This window comes from Zingiber officinale, chromosome 4B (assembly GCF_018446385.1).
Source record: "Zingiber officinale cultivar Zhangliang chromosome 4B, Zo_v1.1, whole genome shotgun sequence".
Taxonomy (NCBI): Eukaryota; Viridiplantae; Streptophyta; class Magnoliopsida; order Zingiberales; family Zingiberaceae; genus Zingiber; species Zingiber officinale.
The window spans coordinates 37,250,585-37,273,285 of record NC_055993.1 but is presented as its reverse complement, the minus strand read 5'-3'; the positions used below and the strand labels follow the sequence as shown (position 1 = coordinate 37,273,285).

The 22,701-nt window shown below is 34.3% G+C and overlaps 1 protein-coding gene across 3 annotated transcripts; it reads left to right on the top strand.

The window, feature by feature from the left end:
• The first annotated feature begins 12,200 nt into the window (after positions 1 to 12,200).
• On the top strand, positions 12,201 to 17,959 carry LOC121974966. 3 transcript variants are annotated; one of them, XM_042526270.1, is made up of 6 exons: positions 12,202 to 12,560; positions 13,122 to 13,406; positions 14,363 to 14,536; positions 14,612 to 14,727; positions 15,556 to 15,881; positions 16,862 to 17,959. In XM_042526270.1, exons 1-6 carry the CDS (start codon positions 12,411 to 12,413, stop codon positions 17,719 to 17,721), a joined length of 1,911 nt encoding a protein of 636 aa, XP_042382204.1. In that variant the 5' UTR covers positions 12,202 to 12,410; the 3' UTR covers positions 17,722 to 17,959. The 3 variants fall into 3 exon arrangements, with proteins under 3 accessions (XP_042382206.1, XP_042382204.1, XP_042382205.1); XM_042526271.1 differs by having other exon boundaries at positions 12,203 to 12,560; positions 14,621 to 14,727; XM_042526272.1 differs by lacking the exon at positions 13,122 to 13,406 and having other exon boundaries at positions 12,201 to 12,560.
• The last annotated feature ends 4,742 nt before the right edge of the window (positions 17,960 to 22,701 follow it).

Below are 22,701 nucleotides of genomic sequence, written 5' to 3'. Positions count from 1 at the left end.
GCTTTCTACAAAAGATTAAAAGAAAGATTTGATATCTTTCCTTATTTGTAGTTGAAAAGGAAAATTTTAATTTTGGAGAAAACTTTTCTTTTTTTTAACCATCCACATGTTTTAAAAGAGAGATTTTAATTTATAAAAATTTTCTTTTATAACCAACCATGAAGGGAATTAAAAAATAAAAATTTCTGGAAACAAATAAGGAAGTTTTAATTTTGTGTTTAGAATTTTCCTTATTTAGAGGACATGTAGGGGTCGGCAATAAGATGGATTAAGAGGAAATTTTAATTAAAATTTTCTTATTAGCTATTGGCAAAGAAAATAAGGAAGTTTTAATTATGTTCAAAACTTTCCTTATTTGTCATGACCAAGGATTATAAAAGAGAGGGAGGGGTTGCCCCTTGAATGACACATCTATTATTTCTCTCTTCTAATTCCTTGGTGGTCGGCCCTCTCCTCTCTTCTTTCTCTCTTCTCCTTTTGTTGAGGTCGGCAGCACTTAGAGGTCTTGTTTCATCTTGGTGGCTGGTTGCTTGTGGAGAAGAAGAAGAGAAAGAAAGCTTCCCTTGAAGAATAGTTGGAGACTGAAACTTGCAAGGAGAAGAAGGAGGCTTGGGTGGATTCTCATCTTGGTAGATCGTCGCCCACACGACGTCCGAGATAAGAAGAGGAATACGACAGAAAATCAAGAGGTCTCTAGCTACAAAGAAAGATATAACTAGTTGTCTTATTCCGCATTATAGTAGTTTTCTTTGTATGGATTTTGAAATACCAAACACAAGAGGCTAACGATTCTAAGTTTCGAATTTACGATTCGATTTTGTGTTTCTTTTGTTTTTTCGATCTTGTGATTCAATTTGTTGGTTAGACCTAGGAAAACGTACCGGTTCGACTGTACAAAAATTTTTGTACAAGTGTCGAACCTTTCCTTAAATAACCTATTGTGTTCTTTAAAAGTTAAATTAGGAATCGCAGACGGAACTTAACATCATTAATTCTAAATTTAACTTATTTGTTCTTAATGGTTTAGATTTGAATTGCAAGCGAAACTTAACACTATTGATTCAAATCCACCTATGTTATTAATTCCATTAAATATTAATTTCCAAAATTAGCTTCCAGGACTGCATGGTGAGGCACATGGCCTTCTTGGATATGGGAGCAACCACCACCGCCTAGACAAAGCCTTTTAAGGAAAGCTAATATTTAATTTCCTTAAATAACTCTAGGTTAACCAAAAAGAACAATCGAATCACAAATTCGAAAAATAAAGAAAACACAAACTCGAAAAAACTAATTCAAAAAACTAGATCTAATGCCTCATGTGTTTGGTATTTCTAAAAATAACTATATAAAGAAAACTAGTATGATGCGGAAAACAATTACTAGTTCTACCTTTCTTTGTAAGCAAATAACCTCTTGATCTTCTACCGTATTCCTCTTCTTATCCCGGACGTTGTGTGGGCAACGATATACCGAGATGAAAACCACCCAAACCCTTCTTCTCTAAGCAAGTTTCGGCCACCACATAAACTCCAAGAGATGTGAGGTTCGGCTACCACCAACTCCAAGGGATGCTAGAAATATTGCCTCCTTTTCTCTCCTTCTTCTCCAAGTAAGATCCGGCCACCACAAGGATTCCAAGGATGAGATGAGGTTCGGCCACAAGATAGAGAAGAGAGAAAGAGGAGGGGCAGGCCACACCCAAGGAGAAAAAGAGAGGAGAAAATAAATAAAGTTCTCTAGCCATGAAGGCACCTCTACCCCCTCTTTTATAATCCTTGGTCTTGGCAAATAAGAAAATTTAAATAAAAACTTTCTTCATTCTTTTGCCATGAAAAATAAAATTTTAATTAATTAAAATTAAATTCCTTTTTTTAATTACAATGGTCGGCCACCTATTAAGCTATAAACAAGGAGAGTTTTAATTATAATAAGAATTAAGATTTCCTAATTTATCTCCGGAAATTTATAAAAATGTCTCCAATAATTTTTCCCTTCATGATGGATTATAAAAAGGAAATTTTATAAATTAAAACTTTCTTTTAAACATGTGGATAAAAAGAAAGTTATCTCTAAAAATTAAAATCTCTTTCAATTTACAAATAAGGAAAGATATCAAATCTTTTCTTAATCTTTTGTAGAAACTTATAAAAGAGAATATTTAATTTTTAAACTCTCTCATGAACATAGTTAAAAAAGGAAAGTTTCCTTAAAATTAAAATCCACCTTTCAATCTACAAATAAGGAAAGATTTCAAATCTTTTCTTAATCTTTTGTAGAAAGTTATAAAAGGAAAGATTTAAATTTTAAACTCTCTTTTCAAATCATGGAATCCACATAAGAAAAAAATTTATAAATAAAATCCTTTTTAATATGATGTGGCCGGCCACATCATATTAAAACTCCAAGCATTGGCCGGCCACCAACTTGGCTCAACCTTTGGGTCTTGGCCGACCCTAGCTTGGCCGGCCACTAAAGAGTGGGTAAGAAGGTGGGTATGTGGTGGGTATAAATCTCTATATACATGAGGCTACGAGAGGAGGAATTGGTTTTGGTCTCCTGATGAAATTAAGCTTCCCATGTTCGCCCCGAACACACAACTTAATTTCATCAATAATAATTCATTCCACTAAAGAATTATTATTGAACTACCGCACCAATCCCAAATTACGTTTTGGGCTCCTTCTTATTATGAGTGTGTTAGTCTCCCTGTGTTTAAGATGTCAAATGTCCACTAATTAAATGAGTTACTGACAACTCACTTAATTAATATCTTAGTCCGAGAGTAGTACCACTCAACCTTATTGTCATGTTGAACTAAGTCCACCTGCAGGATTTAACATGACAATTCTTATGAGCTCCTCTTGGGGACATTCTCAACCTAGATAACTAGGACACAGTTTCCCAACTCACTTAATTAATATCTTAGTCCGAGAGTAGTACCACTCAACCTTATCATCATGTTGAACTAAGTCCACCTGCAGGGTTTAACATGACAATCCTTATGAGCTCCTCTTGGGGACATTCTCAACCTAGATAACTAGGACACAGTTTCCCTCTATAATCAACAACACACACTATAAGTAATATCATTTCCCAACTTATCGGGCTTATTGATTTATCGAGCTAAATCTCACCCTTTGATAAGTCAAAGAAATAAATACTAAATATATGTGCTTGTTATTATATTAGGATTAAGAGCACACACTTCCATAATAACTAAGGTCTAGTTCTTTTATTAAGTCAATATAAAAAGAACTTACCTTAAATGGTCCTACTCAATACAGTTAGAGTGTACGAGTGTAATTTATTAGTCAAGATAAACTAATACCTAATTACACTATGACTATTTCAATAGTTTGTTCCTTTCCATCTTAGTCGTGAGCAACTGTTTATAATTCATAAAGAACCGACAACATGATCTTCTGTGTGTGACATCACATACCATGTTATCTACTATATAAATTAATTGAACAATTACATTTAACAAATAAATGTAAATATTGACCAATGAGATTCTTTTATTTCTAAATAAATGTTTATACAAAAGCTAGGCTTTTAGTATACACTCTAACAATCTCCCACTTATACTAAAAGACTATGCTGCCATAAATGCTGCCATACATCTGATTCCCAACCCTTCAACATGCCCATCAAAAGCTCTTGCCTTAAGGACCTTAGTGAAAGAATCTATAAGTCATCACCTGATGCAATTTAGGCCGCAACAACTTCTCCTCGTTTATACGATTTCTCGTATTGGGTGGTACTTGCGCTCTATTGTGTTTACTTGCCTTATGGACTTATGGTTTCTTCGAGTTTGCTACTGCACCACTATTATTACAATAAATTGTAATAATGTTTGGGCAAACCAGAAAACATGTCTAAGTCCATCATGAAGTATCTGAGCCATACAGCTTCTATGACTGCCTCAGAGGCTGCCACTTACTCAGCCTCTTATGGTAGAGTCCAAAAAAGCACCTTTGCTTATCACTCTTCCATAGTTATGACTTCACCTCCTAAAGTAAACACAAAACCCCGAGGTCGACTTACTATTGTCCCTATCTGATTGGAAGTCAAAATCCGTGCAATCCACAGGGACCAAATTATCTGCCTTGTAAGCTAGCATATAATCTCTAGTGCCTCTAAGGTACTTTAATATATGTTTTACCACAGTCCAATGTACTTGTCCAGGGTTACTTAGATATTTGCTAACTATGCCCTCGGCAAAATAGATTTCTGATCTCGTGCATAACATACATTAGGCTTCCGATAGCCGAAGCATAAGGAACTGCCTTCATTTCCTCTATCTCCTTTGATGTCTTCTGAGACATCTCTTTAGATAAAGCTACTCTAAGCCTAAAAGGTAAGAAACCTTTCTTGGAGTTCTGCATGCTAAAACGAGCAAGGATTGTATGAAGTTCGGGATAAGCACAACATTCTTTTCTTGCGATCCCTTATGTCTTTGATCCCAAGAATATATGCATTCTCCCAAGTCCTTCATATCGGAATGTTTGGACAACCATACCCCTACTTCCGACAACACTTTGTGTTTCCAACTACCAAAAATGTTATCTACATATGGTACAAGAAATACCACCACGCTTCCATCACACTTCTTATATACACAAGACTCATCCGGACGCTGAATAAATCCATATGACTGGATTACTTCATTAAACCAGATGTTCCAAGACCTTAAAGCTTTGTATCAGTCCATAGACTGATTGAGTTTGCACACAAGATGCCTTTTGCTCTTTGCAATGAACCCTTCTAGTTGCTTTATATGGATGTTTTCTTCAAGACTTCCGTTAGGAAAACCTGTCTTGACATCCACTTGTCAATCTCATAATCCATATGAGCAGACAATAGATAAAGGAATCCGGATAGACTTTAAGTATGACTACCGATAAAAGTTTTTCCTTTTTTCAACAAGCCTTGCTTTGAAAGTTTTCACCTTCTCGTCTATCCTTCCTTTTTCTATTGTGAACCTATTTAAACCTAATGGCTTTTACACCATTTGGTGATTTTTCAAGCTCCCAGACTTTATTAGAATGCATATATTCTAATTCTTTATTTATTGCTCTTTACCAAGATGCTATATCTTTATCTTGGAGTGCTTTATCATATGTCCGGGGATCAGGTTCATGTTCACCAGGGTTCTGGTCCAAAGACTCTCCTAAAACATGAATCTTTCAGGTTGCCTAACAACTCTCCTACTACGACGAGACACTGTCTGCATTTGTGTATTTATTTGTGACACGTGTTGCAGTTTCTTGTGGTATTACATCTTGTACAGTTGGTACTAGATTAGACGTGTCCTATTTCTTTTAAGAATAATTTTACTTATGGGCTTTGGTTCATAGTCCTCTTAAAAACGAGAATTGGTGCTAATAATGACCTTCTGATTTTAAGGACTATAAACCTCCTTTCATTTCTCTAGGATATCTCACAAACAAGTGAACTCCTGTCCAATTTATCAGTGTCTCTTATGTGCTAGACCACCCAAATCCGAATATGCTTCAAACTAGGCTTACGCCCATATTGCAATTCTATGGGAGTAGAGAGTTCTGACTTAGAAGGTACTATGTTCACTTCCGTTTCTAGTGTATATCCTTAAAACAAATTTGGTAATTTTCTGAATAACTCATCATCGATCTAATTATTCCATAAGAGCCTCATACCTTCTTTCTACTACACCATTTTGTTAGGGTGTACCAAGTGCAGTTAGTTGGGATTGAATCCCTACTTTTGATAAGTGACTCCTAAATTCTCCCAAGAGGTACTTGCTACTACGATCTCACCTGTAGTGTCTTGATATTTTTACTTTGACATTTCTCTACATCAGCCTCGTACTCTTTGAACTAATCAAAGCACTTAGACTTGCGGTGCATCAAGTAAATCTATCTGTGTCTCGAATAGTTGTCTATAAAATAGATGAAATATTCGAAACTACCTCTTGTCTGGATAGTCATAGGACCACACAAATCAGAATGAACCAATTCCAATATATCTTTGGCTTCATACCCCTTAGACTTAAAATCTTCTTGGTTATTTTTCCTTCCAAGTAAGACTTGCAGGTTGGAAATATTTCCATTACCAATGAACCCAAAAGTTCTTTAGCTACCAATGAATCCTACTTAAGTTAAAATAACCTAGCCTTTGATGCCAAAGATATAATTGCTTCATTTCTGAAGGTTGCTTTCTCTTAATAGTTAGAAGATATGTTATTAATTTCCATTTATTGCATCGTGGGAGTTATTGGATTTATAAATTGTCAACCAATGTACCAGAACAGATAATTTTCCTATTTTTCTTGATAACAAGTTTGTTATCAAAATAGATAGAATATCTATTCTTTGATAGTTTAGAAACCGAAATCGAGTTCTTTCTAAACTTGGTATATATAGACAATTTCTCAAAATTTATTTTTATTCCTATCATAGGATAAACATCTCCCACTGCAACAGCTGCTACTTTTGCAGTAGTGCCCATGTAGACGGTGATTTCTCTTCATATAGTTGTCGGGTTTCCTGGAGCCCCTGCAATGAATTGCATACATGATCAGTGGCTCCCGTATCTACTCACCAAGTACCGGTAGCTAACACCACTAAACATGTTTCAACAACTAATGAATCAAATACACCTATATTGTTCTTAGTTCTAAGAGGACAGTCTACCTTAATATCCAAGTCTTATTTCCAATCAAAATAATTGGGACAACTAAGTCTATTATATAGTATAACAACTAGGGGATTGACTAACATTTGAAAACCTAAGAATCACAAAAATATTTGGTCAAGACCAACATCTCAAAATCCCCGTGAATTTTGTATGCCATGATAGTGTGGACGTATACAAATTCTAAAAGGAGATTTTATCCATTAATTTTTATTATCTTGCCAACCTATGACAAATAAAATTAATAGTTGGTCTGTCTTTGATCAAATATTTGGTCAAGACTCTAAATTTAAAATAATATTGATTCCTCAAACAATACTATTTAAATTTATCAACACCTCAAAACACCGTGAATTTTTCATGCCACGTTAGTGTGGGCGTATACAAAATCAACATTTGTAAGAGGAGGGTTTTACCCATTAACTATCTTGTCAACCTAACTTTATGACATATAAAATTATCTTAAACATCGTTAATTTTGTATGTCATGTTAGTGTGGATGTTTACAAAATCAATCATTTGTAAGAGGGGTTTTAACCCATTAATTTTATTATCTTGTCACACTAGTTTTATGACAAATTAATAGTTGGTTTCCCTTTGGTCACACAAGTAATAGCAGTGACTCCGTTGGGGAGGATACTATTAAGTGTTTCTAAGTGTATACCATTACTTGATACTTAGTCCATTAAATAGAATTGTGCCCCTTCAGTTGGAGAAGATCACACACATCCTAAATAATTTCCTATAATCATCCATAAAGGAAGTTTGATCTAGTGATCCGCAAACAAACTCATCCTTTGTGGAGGGAGGCACTCAGAGCCAACACGCAAGCTTGTTGCATCACTTACAAACCAGTAATGGAGACCGTGGGATTCATATATTAATCTCTCTCCCACTTAGTTATTTATGGTGAGGAATTTTAACCTATGCTAGCATACATCACATACACACACACATCACAGTAAATAAAAGCAATAAATATGGAAATTAATTTTCCAACTATTATGGCATTTTCATCACTGTCCTCTGTGTGCTCCAACCCTAGCTGCTGTCATCTTTAGCCACCGTCATCGGGTCGAGTTGTCGCATCTATCTTGCTTCTTATTCCGCTGCGCCTCTGGTCCTCCAATAGCACCACGCCTCGCAAGGATACGATCCGCGACAAATATAGAATTTTACATATATCGATCCTATATTCCATAAAGGAATGTACATGTATTCTAGATCGAACAAAAATAAAATTCTAAAAATAACACAGCTCATGCTGTATTTGATACATACAATTATGCACACACAATAAAATGCCCTTGACATGTCTAAGGGTCCAATCACACACAATATCTATATGTCATAATAGTTGGAGCCTGCAATCACAAAGTTAGCATATCCTACTATTATCCTGCCTAAATTCTGTATGACATGTGCATAATCTATTTGAAAACCAAACATACAGAGGCAACCCCTAGCTCTGATACCAATTGTTGGCTAAACCTAGGAAAACGTACCGGTTCCACTGTACAAAAATTTTTGTACAAGTGTCAAACCTTTCCTTAAATAACCTATTATGTTCTTTAGAAGTTAAATTAGGAATCGCAGACGGAACATAACATCATTAATTCCAAATTTAACTTATCTGTTCTTAATGGTTTAGATTTGAATCGCAAGCGGAACTTAACACTATTGATTCAAATCCACCTATGTTATTAATTCCATTAAATATTAATTTCCAAAATTGGCTTCTAGGACTGCATGGCGAGGCACATGACCTTCTTGGATATGGGAGCAACCACCACCGCCTAGACAAAGCCTTTTAAGGAAAGCTAATATTTAATTTCCTTAAATAACTCTAAGTTAACCAAAAAGAACAATCGAATCATAAATTCGAAAAATAAAGAAAACACAAACTTGAAAAAACTAATTCAAAAAACTAGATCTAATGCCTCTTGTGTTTGGTATTTCCAAAAATAACTATACAAAGAAAACTAGTATGATGCGAAAAATAATTACTAGTTATACCTTTCATTGTAAGCAAATAACCTCTTGATCTTCTATCGTATTCCTCTTCTTATCCCGGACGTTGTGTGGGCAACGATCTACTGAGATGAGAACCACCCAAACCCTTCTTCTCCAAGCAAGTTTCGGCCACCACATAAACTCCAAGAGATGTGAGGTTCGGCTACCACCAACTCCAAGGGATGCTAGAAATATTGCCTCCTTTTCTCTCCTTCTTCTCCAAGTAAGATCCGGCCACCACAAGGATTCCAAGGATGAGATGAGGTTCGGCCACAAGATAGAGAAGAGAGAAAGAGGAGGGGCAGGCCACACCCAAGGAGAAAAAGAGAGGAGAAAATAAATAAAGTTCTCTAGCCATGAAGGCACCTCTACCCCCTCTTTTATAATCCTTGGTCTTGGCAAATAAGGAAATTTAAATAAAAACTTCCTTAATTATTTTGCCATGAAAAAGAAAATTTTAATTAATTAAAATTAAATTCCTTTTTTTCAATTACAATGGTCGGCCACCTATTAAGCTATAAACAAGGAGAGTTTTAATTATAATAAAAATTAAACTTCCTAATTTATCTCCGGAAATTTATAAAAATTTCTCCAATAATTTTTCCCTTCATGATGGATTATAAAAAGGAAATTTTATAAATTAAAACTTTCTTTTAAACATGTGGATAAAAAGAAAGTTATCTCTAAAAATTAAAATCTCTTTCAATCTACAAATAAGGAAAGATATCAAATCTTTTCTTAATCTTTTGTAGAAACTTATAAAAGAGAATATTTAATTTTTAAACTCTCTCATGAACATAGTTAAAAAAGGAAAGTTTCCTTAAAATTAAAATCCACCTTTCAATCTACAAATAAGGAAAGATTTCAAATCTTTTCTTAATCTTTTGTAGAAAGCTATAAAAGGAAAGATTTAAATTTTAAACTCTCTTTTAAAACCATAGAATCCACATAAGAAAAAATTTATAAATAAAATCCTTTTTAATATGATGTGGCCGGCCACATCATGCTTGGACTCCAAGCATTGGCTGGCCACCAACTTGGCTCAACCTTTGGGTCTTGGCCGGCCCTAGCTTGGATTCCAAGCTAGCTTGGCCGACCACTAAAGAGTGGGTAAGAAGGTGGGTATGTGGTGGGTATAAATCTCTATATACAAGAGGCTACGATAGGGACCGAGAGGAGGAATTGGTTTTGGTCTCCGATGAAATTAAGCTTCCCTTGTTCGTCCCGAACACACAACTTAATTTCATCAATAATAATTCATTCCACTAAAGAATTATTATTGAACTACCGCACCAATCCCAAATTATGTTTTGGGCTCCTTCTTATTATGAGTGTGTTAGTCTCCCTGTGTTTAAGATGTCGAATCTCCACTAATTAAATGAGTTACTGACAACTCACTTAATTAATATCTTAGTCCAAGAGTAGTACCACTCAACCTTATCGTCATGTCGGACTAAGTCCACCTGCAAGGTTTAACATGACAATCCTTATGAGCTCCTCTTGGGGGCATTCTCAACCTAGATAACTAGGACATAGTTTCCCTCTATAATCAACAACACACACTATAAGTAATATCATTTCCCAACTTATTGGGCTTATTGATTTATCGAGCTAAATCTCACCCTTTGATAAGTCAAAGAAATAAATACTAAATATATGTGCTTGTTATTATATTAGGATTAAGAGCACACACTTCCATAATAACTAAGGTCTAGTTCTATTATTAAGTCAGTATAAAAAGAACTTACCTTAAATGACCCTACTCAATACACTTAGAGTGTACTAGTGTAATTTATTAGTCAAGATAAACTAATACCTAATTACACTACGACTATTTCAATGGTTTGTTCCTTTCCATCTTAGTTGTGAGCAACTGTTTATAATTCATAAAGAACTGACAACATGATCTTCTGTGTGTGACACCACACACTATGTTATCTACTATATAAATTAATTGAACAATTACATTTAACAAATGAATGTAAATATTGACCAATATGATTCTTTTATTTCTAAATAAATGTTTATACAAAAGCTAGGCTTTTAGTATACACTCTAACACAATTATTTTTAGTGGTTAAACCTAGGGTTACTATAAGGAGATTAAATATTGAATTTCGTTGAAAGACTTTGACTAGGAAGTGGTGGATGATCTCATACCCAAGAAGGCCTAGTGCCTCACCATGTTTAACCTGAAAGCCGATTTCTGAAATAAATATTTAATCAACTTTGTAACATGGGTGGATTTGGATTAATAATGTTAAGCATCGTTTGCGATCCAAGTCTAAACCTCTAAGAACGGATAAGTTGAATTTGGAATCAATAATATTAAGTTCTGTTTGCGATTCTAAATTTAATTTATAAATAACACAATAGGTTGTTAGGAATGGTTCGGGGCTTGTACAAAATTTGTATACAGAGGAATCAGTACGATATTCCGGGTAGCAATCAACACTTTGATCTATTTAACGTCTTGACCACCTAATATATTAATCAAATATCGAAACCTTAACTCAAGTCAACTCGAGCTTAATCAACTTAATTAATCTTGACTAGGGGTGGATTACCCCCACAATTAGTTTTTTTTAAACTCTTTTCCTTAATTCAACCACAAATATCTTGATTGGTCATTAGCAAAACATTAAAACTATCCATTATTCTAAAATTAATAACTTCTATTAAAAAAAATTGCATCTCCTAAAACTTATTTAATCAACACAAATAAGTAATTTATTAATAATTTTCTTTCTAATTCAATTATTATAAACACAAATAAGCCATTAGTGTTAATTGTTTCCTTGGCGTCTAATAAAATATTAATATCTTTTTCCCTATAATAACTATTTATTTCACTACTTTTCCGTTTTATTTTTTTTTTTAAAAGACAAATTTGAAATTCTAATGGCTGATCAAAAGTTCCCAATTAAAAAAGGGCTACTTTTGTAAATTGAGCATCGGACTCGTTGCCTTATCCAATCTTTATCCACAACTTTGAGCTGCGAATCCAGGTCGGCAGCACAACTGTCCGCCGCACTATCTTGAGGACCAATCACGGCATACCCCAACCGTACCTCGGCGGGTCCCAGTGTGGTTACAAGGGGAGGAACATTCACGAACCGGGCCCCACGACCGCGGCGCTTTTGTCTTCATCCCGCTTTCGGCACGTGCCGGCGGCCACCGCACGTGGCCGAGCCCGACATATCCGATACGACCATGCGTTTTCCTACCTCAAAAGTCGAAGCAGCCCTTTGCTATTCACTGTTTTCTTATTAAATCTAATAACAGATTTAATTATTTATTTTTTATGAGAATTGTTTAATTCAATATACATTTTGTTTGTTTGTAGATATTTATAAGAAACATGAGTCAACAGCAAAATTGTACACACCAGGAAGAAGCTTTGATATGCCACGTGGGCTGCTGCACGAGGCACGTGTGTGGCCGTACGACATGAGCGACGCACGCCATCCTCTAATTTTTGCAATTACCCGTTTATTTATTCCGCCCAAATTTTGACAAGAAGCCAGCTTGACAATTCCTCTCCTCCACCTCCCCAGCCAAATCCGAATTCGTCTTCTCTCCCTTTCGATTTTGCTTGTTTGTTATTGCGCTCTCTGGATCTGGATTCGAAGAGAAGCTGTGCAGGGCCGACGTGGTTGCGTGGATCATCTGTCCGTTGTTCTGGGGTTCCCGGCCGTCGTTGATTGTGGTGTGGCTTTATGGTTCAGTTGGCGGGTTACGGCAAGCTGCGGCGGGGGTCCGAGCTGCCGGTGAAGAGGCCTTTGGTTGCGGACGCGTCGGGTTCTGTGAAGTTGGAGATTGAGGACCAGTTTGAGGGCGAACGAGGGCCGGTCGTCAAGCGAACTAAGGTTGCCCCTTTTCTGCATTAGGTCAATCTCAAGTTTGGTAAAATTCTCTTTCAAAAGGATTGAGCCGAAATTGTTTCTGTCATTTTCTTCGTAGCTGCGGCTGGCTGAGGATGATTCTTGAATACTTTTATAAAGTGATTTGGCTTGATAGTTCGTGTTTCTGGTTCGTCATGATGTTTTTATATTATTTGGAAACTTGATGGATATGCTTTTACAAAGATGTATCTTGATGCCCGATTTCTAAAAACTTTTTTTTTGTCCCGGATCCTAGGGAATAATAACCTCCTAACTGTTTTTTTTTTGACATTCCATTCCAGTAGGAAAAGGTTAAATATTTATTCCTAGTTTGTTTGGATGCTTTTTGTACTTGATGTTTAACATCAGCTTTTGATGCTTCACATTCTCTTATTTTCTTTTTATGAGATTGGTTACCTCAACAATTTAAGATTGTGTCCTATAATTGGAAATTCGATGCGATTTGTTGCGATGCTGTTTACATAGAGAAAAAAAAAAATTAAGTTATCATGCAGATTAACTCATTAAAATGTTGTGTTATATCAGTGGGGAACGGGTAGCATGCCACCAACTGAGGTCATCCAGAATAGCTTACTTAATGAACCTAGTCCACTTGGTCTTCGTTTGAGAAAGAGTCCGTCACTACTGGATTTGATTCAAATGAGATTGTCTCAAGCAACTTCTTCTTCCAATTCATCTTGCACGACAAATAATGAGAGCTTGGATGAAAGCAAAAAGAAAGATACAAAATCTGATGGATTTTTTACTATCAATGAAAAGATGAAAGCCTCCAACTTTCCAGCTTCCCTTTTAAGGATTGGGACTTGGGAGGTAACTCGTTTTTGTTGAAATCTTTTTTTTCTCTTTAAATTCACTGAAAATATTTTTAAGAATGAATTGATTTCTCTTCATAATTTCATAAAAGTCCAAATCTTTCATTAATTTAAATATTTATTGCATTTGTTAATTTGTTTTTATCGAGATGAATTTGTAGGTATATTAATCAAATCAAATTGTTTTTGGTACTTCTCACTATTTTGAGTATGCTAGCCTAAACAAAAATATTTTGCACTTGTTTTCTGTACACTAGTTTTTTCCTACAATATACCATGATTAATAGTATTGCAAAGCTGAGTCAGTGCATTTAAGTGTGGATCTATTAAATGGATTCAAGGGCTTTACTTCTGCTAGTGCAACTGGTAGATGTGAGTCAAATAAAGGCATATTTCACCTGGTTCCAAAGAAAAATTTGCTCAATCTGTAGATTATGTTTTTTTGACGCCTTTCACCTTGTTCAAGCTATTCTTGAATGGGTGTGACCAGTTGTCGTATGATGGTAATCACTGAAGGAGACTAATCCTTAGTTGAATCGTCCCTTCAACAGGTTCTTCTTCCTTGAAAGAATAAGTAGGAGGAGGGATTGGGAGCTAGAGATAAGTCAAGAAATGGATTCTCTATTTCTTGTTTCTTTTGACAAGAAAAGAGGGGAGATGAATATTTGAAAAGATAAATTTAAACATTCATTTTTTTGTAACTTATCCATCCAAAATCAGACCAAATGCTAATTATATAGTAAAGTGATTCATCCTCTTCATTCACATTCATCGAGGAGACAAACATAATGTTTCTTTGGTCATCCCTCCACCTTTTCGTCTTTCTATATATCCATTCTTTTAATTTACCATATCTTCAGGGAAAGAAGACCAGTTTGCTAGCTTCTGAGCACAAGTTGCGTTTCCCCTATGGTTTGGATTACAAATGATTAGTTTTCTTTCTTTCTTTCGCAGTATGTATCAAGGTATGAAGGAGATTTAGTTGCCAAGTGCTACTTTGCGAAGCGGAAGCTTGTATGGGAGATTCTTGATGGTGGTCTCAAAAGCAAGATCGAGATCCAATGGTCTGATATCACAGCCCTTAAGGCAAATTCACCAGAAGATGGTCCAGGGACTTTGGATATAGTGGTAACTTTGATTTGATCTTCATACATTGCAATGCATTTACCCAGAATTCTTTACTAATCAAGGCCCTTTTATAAGTTTTTGCAGCTGGCTAGACAACCTCTTTTTTTTAGGGAGACCAATCCACAGCCTAGAAAGCACACTCTATGGCAGGCTGCTTCTGACTTCACTGAAGGGCAAGCTAGCATACACAGGTAAAAGATAATCTTGTGTTGGTTAATTGACATCCAGTGGGAGTTACTGGTGTGCTGGTTAATTGACATCCACTCAGAGTTGCCACTATATTGGTTAACTTAATTCACTAGGAGTTTATAGTTATAATCAGTATAAAAATGTACTTTAATTCACAATGTTTTTTTCCTGTTAAGATCATAATATTGCTTTTGTTTAGTCAGCTGTGTTTATTTTTCTTTTTCATTTGAAGATTGGTTTTGTGCGTCACTAAGAGTATGGTTTTAAAGCCAGAACCATTTTTCAGGGTCAGATTTTACAAGTCCCCTAAGGGAAGGTCGCCACTGCCACCACATGTGGCCTCCTTTTGTTTAGACCATTTTCTTCTTTCTCTTTTTGTTGTCCATGCTGCTTGCTTCAGGTTCAGCTCCATGTTGCGCAACAGCCCTCTGCATACGAATAGATACTTTTTTCTAGCTGAACTGAGAGAGGCATGAGCATCTTTCTTGGATTTGCTACCCTGCTAGGTGATATGAAGATGTTTCATGTGGTAGATAAGCTACACTTTATTTACTTAGGTTACTTCTGCAAAGCATCCTAAGGAATTGCTCTAGTCATGTATGCTTAGGCATGGACATGATATTATTTTTGACCTGCTTATGTGAGGAAAATGTAAATGTACAGAAGAGTTACATTTGAGATAATTACTAGAAGTTAGTAGTTGGCCTTAGTTTTTTTTTATTTTTGTCACGCACATCACTAGGTTTTATCTTCATCTGTAAAAGTGCCTTAGGAATGTCCTTAAGTCATCTGAAATTCTGTAGAAATTTTCTAATATACTGGTATTTCAGGATTCACTTTCTGCAATGTCCCCAAGGTGTATTAAGCAAACATTTTGAGAAGCTTATCCAATGCGATCCACGGTTATGTGCACTAAGTTCTGAACCAGAAATTAGTTTAAAAAGCCCATTCTTTGAACCAAAAAGTTCTTTTTTAGAGGACCATGAAGAATACAAGTGCCATCAATTTGATAAGTTGAAGGACACATATGGATCTGCAATTCAGGAATCATCTTCAAGTTGTACTAGCACGTCAGCTTCTCTTAAGAATGACATCAGAGATTCTGTTGCTAGGTTGTCAGATGTTTCCATGGGTGATATTCATGCACAAGATCCAGGTAGTCTTCAAATCTTGTCTATTAGTTCATCAATTTTCTAGTTTTTCACTGAGTAAATGTTCTGCACTTTCTACTAATAAAATTGACAACTTGCAGTCAATTGAATGAAAATATGCTATTCCAAGGATTAGACAATTTTCAAAGTAATATTCTATATATCCCAATTGAAATTATTTAAATTTGTAATTCCATCTCTTAAAACTCTTTTTTTTGGAAAAATTAAACTTTGAGTGACTATAAATGTGTGTGTGTGTGCTTTTAAAATCATATTACATTTTCTTCAATTCATGGTTGGTAAATCTCCACATTGAGAGAACTATAGTTGATAATTTTTCTTGTTGTATTAGTTAGTTTCTTTTATCTTTTATATCATTTCTAAATAGAAACTTGTTTCGGTGTTATCATTTTTTATTGGACTGTATTAGAAGTTCATTGCTGTTTTGGCTATATCCAAGTGAAAGGGTCAGGTGAGCTTTAATTTAATATTAATTTAAAATTCTTCCAAGTTTTGACCTAACACAATTTGGGCAATTACTAGGCCATGTGATTACTATTACAATTACTTTAGATGTGCCGTCTGATACTTCTTCATTGCACTTAGTCTTATTTTGCTTCTAGTGTTTTTTTTTTCACATTTTATTCCTACTTCATGTTCCTCTCAATCTTGCATACCAACACACTTTTAATTGCCCATGTTTCTTGATACTTCATGCATTCCTAGGCTCATCTATGCATCTTTTCTATACATTTATGCACCTGGACCTTGTTTGGACAGATATTAATATACTTAACTTTCAATAATTTATTACTACATCGTTTGTATCTCGATGGATAGATAGGGATGACTCAATGTGGTTTTGTACTTCACTTTCTGTAAGATTATGTTATTTCCTAATAGTATTCCTTATCATCTGAAATGCAATGATATTGTTGGCGAAACAAATTCCATTGCATGTTAATATTTATACATTTTGTTTCAGTGATAAAATCTGGATTTCTCAAAGGAGTTAATGCAGTTGGCTCTGAGGTTACTAATCTTCAAAACTCCTGGGATCAGTTGAAAGCTTCTGGACTGAAGCCTTCAATGTCTGTTAGTGACTTTGTAAGTCAACTGGAACAATGCATCTCTGAGCAGATCACTTCAGGCAATCCACATTTATCGGGGGCTACAGCGCCTGCCAAGGTGATGTTGGAAGAGTTGGTTCAGCACCTCTTCAGTGATTCCCAGGTTCCTGCGTCTGATGAAAACTGTGTCATGACGAAAGTGAATTCCTTTTGCTCCCTGCTCCAGAAGGATGTTGGTGTGGTACAGAGCCAACAGATGAAGGGCGCTTCCACTTCAGCCTGTGCTGGTGTCTTGCATAATGATTCATTGGAGCACACGTCAGTTCAGGAAGACATGGGCACAAAGAATGCAACAGGAATGCCGAGAAGAGATTCATTCGGGGAGTTGCTGATGCATCTTCCGCGAATTGCCTCGCTACGTCAGTTCTTGTTCGATATCGCAGAAGAAGATTGTAATCCCTCGTCTCCTGCATCTAATGAAAACTCTGTCATGATGAAAGTGAATTCCTTTTGCTCCCTGCTCCAGAAAGATGGTGTGGTACAGAACCAACAGATGAAGGGCGCTTCCACTTCAGCCGGCGATAGTGCCATGCATAATGATTCATTGGATCACACATTAGCCCAGGAAGACACGGGTACAAAGAATGCAACAGGAATGTCAAGAAGAGATTCTTTCGGGGAGTTGCTGATGCATCTTCCACGAATTGCCTCACTGCCTCAGTTCCTGTTTGATATCGCAGAAGAAGATTGTAATCCCTCGTCTCCTTCAATCTAACAAAGCGTGCAGATTCGCCTTAGGTGTTTGTATCTTCTCTTTATGTAAATAGTAAAAGTCAAGGTAAAATTCAGAGCTTCAGGTACTTGGTAGGACGAAGTCTCGCAAATATGTTTGAATAATGTAGTTTTTGCCTTATTTTTGTGCTTTCGTGATGTTACTTCCTTCATCTTGGTCTTTGTTAATAGGCTGGGTGAAAACGATCTCTTATTTAAATAGCCAAAATTCAGCTTGATCATTTTGTTTTACACTAAAAATCATGGCCCGGTGAGAGTGATACTTCAATTGGATAGATTCATGGGCGTCAGTTTTGCTACACTAAAAATGTTGGCATTATACCTATAATATACATATTGGTATAGTGATAATCTTTAAGGATTTGAAAGCTCCACGTAGAACTCGAACCGGATCCGTCTCGGACATGTAATTTCAATTTACAAATTTTTTTTTTTGTTTTGGAGTTTTTTATGTGAGATTATTTTATCTTTTTTTAAAAATTAATTTTACATTTTACTTGCTTATCTTATTTTTGCAATTCTTCGATGGATAATTACTTTATCTTTAACTCAGTAAATTTATTAATTGTATTTAACTCTCTTCATTATTAAAAATAATTATTTTATTCATTTAATATTAAATTTATAAAAACTATTTGACTTGTACGCTGTATTGAACAATAAATTTATCAAGAAATATAATTTATTTAATAATAATAATAATAATAATATATAAAGTAAATTTTTTTTAATATATATATATATACCATTAATTAAAAGATATAATTTATGTAATATATATCTAGATATGATCCTGAGCTAGGTCCATAATCGGATGAACGATCAGTTCTGGCCATTAAGTTTTAAATGTAAATTTATATTTTTAAATAATTTTTTAAAAATAATAATAATAATTTTAAATCATCTTGAATCAATAGCATTAGTCTGAGACCGATAAGGTTAAGAGTCGATATTTCATGAATCATCGAAATGTCAATTTTGAACCATCATTGAATCTAACTCCACAAGGTCAAGCCACAATCTTAGTTCAAGCGCTCTACGAACCCAAGCAACCTTCACTCAGTATGCCAAAGCTACCAGTTAGTTGCTTGCCACTCATCGCAGCTAGAGCCATCGTCGCCACCACCGAAGAACACGAGCATGCGAACAACCGAAACAATGCAGCGGAGGAAGTGTTAAGCTCGAGAGGGATCCGTCAAATGACAAGCAGTACGATGCGCCAAAACGGCTTAGCATTGCTGGTGTTTTATGTTCATTTCTCTAATAGGACAACCTTGAGGGTATTTTTAAAAAGAAGTCAAACTCTAGGGGCATTGTATAGTTTTCTCAGTACTTTAGTAATATTAGATGCTATCTTTTTCCCTAAAGAAAACTGTATTTTTGGGACGAATTTAAAGATAAATTTATAAAAAAAAAATCGTCAGTAAAAGATTTTATGATGAATTTTGGGACGAAAACATTTTAGTCGCTAATATGGCGTTGCTAATTTTTGCGATGAAAAAAATGGATTTTGTCGCAAATATTTGCGATGAATTTTAATTTTCGTTGCAAATCTGTAACGAATAGCAAGTTTCATAACCTTAAATCTGCGACAAACATATATTTTCGTCGCAGATTTGCGACGAATTTTTTTCATTGTAGATTTGTGACGAATTTTTTTTCATCGCAAAAACGTTACATAATTACAAAAAAAAAACACGGTAAAAAAATCCTAATTTCTTCGTAAGATTTGTGACAAAAATATATTTTTATCACAAATCTGCAACGAATCTTCATTTATCGCAAATCTACTACAAATTTGCGACGAATTTGTATTCGTCATAAAAAACGTTGTATTATTGCAAAAAACACGGCTAAAAAAATCCTAATTTCTTCGTAGGATTTGCAACAAAAACATATTTTTATTGCAAATCTGCATTGGATCTTCATTCGTCACAAATCTACAACAAATCTTCATCCATCACAGATTTGCAACGAATCTTGATTCGTCGTAAATTTACAATAAATCCAGATTCGTCACAGAAAATCTTGCTTTTTCCGCTAAGAAACTCGGCAAAAAAAAAATTCCCTTCACAAATTTGCGATGAAAAATCAATTTTTGTTCCAAATCCGCAACAAATTTTGGGATGAATTTGTATTAGCTGAAAATCTACCTAGATTTGCGATGAAAAACCAATTTTTATCCCAAATCTATAATAAATTTTGGGACGAATATGAATTCGTGGTAAATTTGGAACAGATTTGCATTCGTCGCAAGTTTACGATAATTGTGTGACAAAAATGTTTTCAATGTTTTCCTCTTAAAATTTATCCCAAAACAGAAAAAAAAAATTCTAGAATCTTTTCTCTTTTTTCTTTTATCCTATCTACATATCAAACATACAACATCATCAACACATCCAATTAAACCTATCCAACACATACACATCCAACATTTCATCCAAAACTAAACACATCATTTTCATATACAAATAAATAAAATTCCAACAACAAGTTCAACGTATGAAAGTTCTGTCATAATCCAAACAACAAATCTAACAAGACATCCAAAGCAAAAAAAAAAAAAAGACAAATTGTCATGTCAGGAGCTTCGGTCGCCTTCTTCCATGCTTCTTTTCCTACATTAAATTACAAATAAACAATAAGTAACATTTATAACTAAAAAAAAATGTATGTGACATATTAATAATATCTATATCTTACATTTATAACAAATTAAATAAAATTTGAATTATCATAAATCAAAGGCAAATGGTAAAAAAAATATCATTTATCCTTATTTGCATGAAAGTACACGTACATGAAATGAAACTTGTAACTAAGATTGTTTGTCATAACATGCAAAGTATCATCATGTCATAACATAGAAAGTATCAAGGTAAAATAAATATGAAAGTTGTTTTAAACCAATTAGTTTTTATTGATGTGGTCATCTAGATAATTGAAAACCTGTCCTAATTGAGAGACTGATGGTATTAGCATGGCAGTTGTTTCTATCATCCTAGATCAAGTTGGTTAGCATCAACCAGCTAACTACTAGTAATGACAATCCACCTATCTCTGGTACCGAATGAGCTCACCAAGGAAGGGTCAATTATTAATTTCATTTACTGCATGAGATGTACTTGGTTACGATACAAAAACCAGTATTAATCTATGCTATATAGTCCACTAATTATTAGCTGCCCTTTGATATCGATTACCTAAAATGTTCTTGGTTTCAAAAAAACAAACATTGATGCTATATACTCCTATCATGTTTTTTGAGAATTAACTAAACTATCGCTTCTTATGAATTTGGGATTTGTAATCTAAATTTGGGACATCAAGGTATGATTTGTAATCTAAATTTGGGAATTAACATTGATTTGCTTCCTGTCGCCCAATATATTTAGATCTATGATTTTCGAATATCAAAATCATTTTAATATTTTCAAACTCTAACTCTTTTTTATTAAATCATATGATTTATAAAGTCAATCTAATTATTTTAACGATGAAGAAATTTTACTAGATATGTGAGGTGATTAATAAGGTCAGTAGAACAATACAAACCACAGGAGCTCTCTAGACCCACTTCCACATTTTGAACGTATTTTATTTTTGAAAAAATAAATTTTGGAGATGAACTTTGAAATTCGTCCCAAATTTGCGACGAACTTCTAAGTTCGTCCCAAATTTGAGACAAATTTAAAATTCATCCCGATGTTTTTTTATTTTTAAAAAAGTTATATTTCCTAAAATTGGAAGATGGCCCTAGAGAGCTCGGAATGACATGAAATAAGCTCTTATGAGTTTGTATCATTCTCCTGATCTTATTAATGGCCTCAAGCATAATTTTCACCCAATATACTGACATTAATAAATTTTTTAACATGAATGAGTAATAAATATTTAATTATTGTTTCAAAAATTTATAAACATTAGTATATTGGGTGAAAATTATGTTTGAGGCCACTAGTAAAATTAGGAGAATGATACGAACCCATAGAAACTTATTTCATGTCATTCCGAGCTCTCTAGGGACATCTTCCGATTTTAGAAAGTATAACTTTTTAAAAAATAAAAAAAATTAGGACGAACTTTGAAATTCGTACCAAATTTGGGATGAACCTGAAAGTTCGTCGCAAATTTGGGACAAACTTTGAAATTCTTCCCAAATTTAGGATGAACATGGAAGTTTGTTGCAAATTTGCGACTAATTTCAAAGTTCGTCCCAAAAATTTATTTTTTTAAAAAAAAAAAAAAAAAACGTCTAAAATGAGAAAGATAGGCCTAGAGAGCTTAGAATGACATGAAACAGGTTTTTATGAGTTTTTATCAATCTCCTTATCACAATGATGGCCTCAAACATTATTTTCACCCAATATATTTAGATCTATGATTTTCGAATATCAAAATCACTTTAACATTTTGAAACTCTAATTATTTTTCACTAAGTCATACGATTTATAATGTCGATCTAATTATTTTAATAATAAATAAAATTTATTAGATATTTGAGGTGATTAATGAAATCAATAAAATGATATGAACCCATAAAAACTTGTTTCATATCATTCCGAATTCTCTAAACTCATTTTCCGTATTCTGGATGTTTTTTTTTATTTTTGAAAAAATAAATTTTAGGGATGAACTTTGAAATTCGTCCTAAATTTGCAACGAACTTCCACGTTCGTTCTAAATTTGGGACGAATTTCAAAATTTGTCCCAAATTATTTATTTACTTTTTAAAAGTTATACTTCCTAAAATTGAAAGATGACCCTAGAGAGTTAGGAATGACATGAAATAAGCTCCTATGAGTTTGTATGATTTTCCTGATCTTATTAATAATCTCAACTATAATTTCCACCCAATATACTGACATTTATAAATTTGTTAACATGAATGAATAATAAATATTTAATTCTTGTTTTAAAAATTTATAAACGTAAATATATTGAGTGAAAATTATGTTTGAGG

Coding starts and splice junctions, on each gene's coding strand:
- LOC121974966 (XM_042526270.1), top strand. CDS start 12,411: ATGGTTCAGTTGGCGGGTTACGGCAAGCTGCGGCGGGGGTCCGAGCTG. Junction 12,561..13,121: donor CGGTCGTCAAGCGAACTAAG/GTTGCCCCTTTT, acceptor GTGTTATATCAG/TGGGGAACGGGTAGCATGCC. Junction 13,407..14,362: donor TAAGGATTGGGACTTGGGAG/GTAACTCGTTTT, acceptor TTTCTTTCGCAG/TATGTATCAAGGTATGAAGG.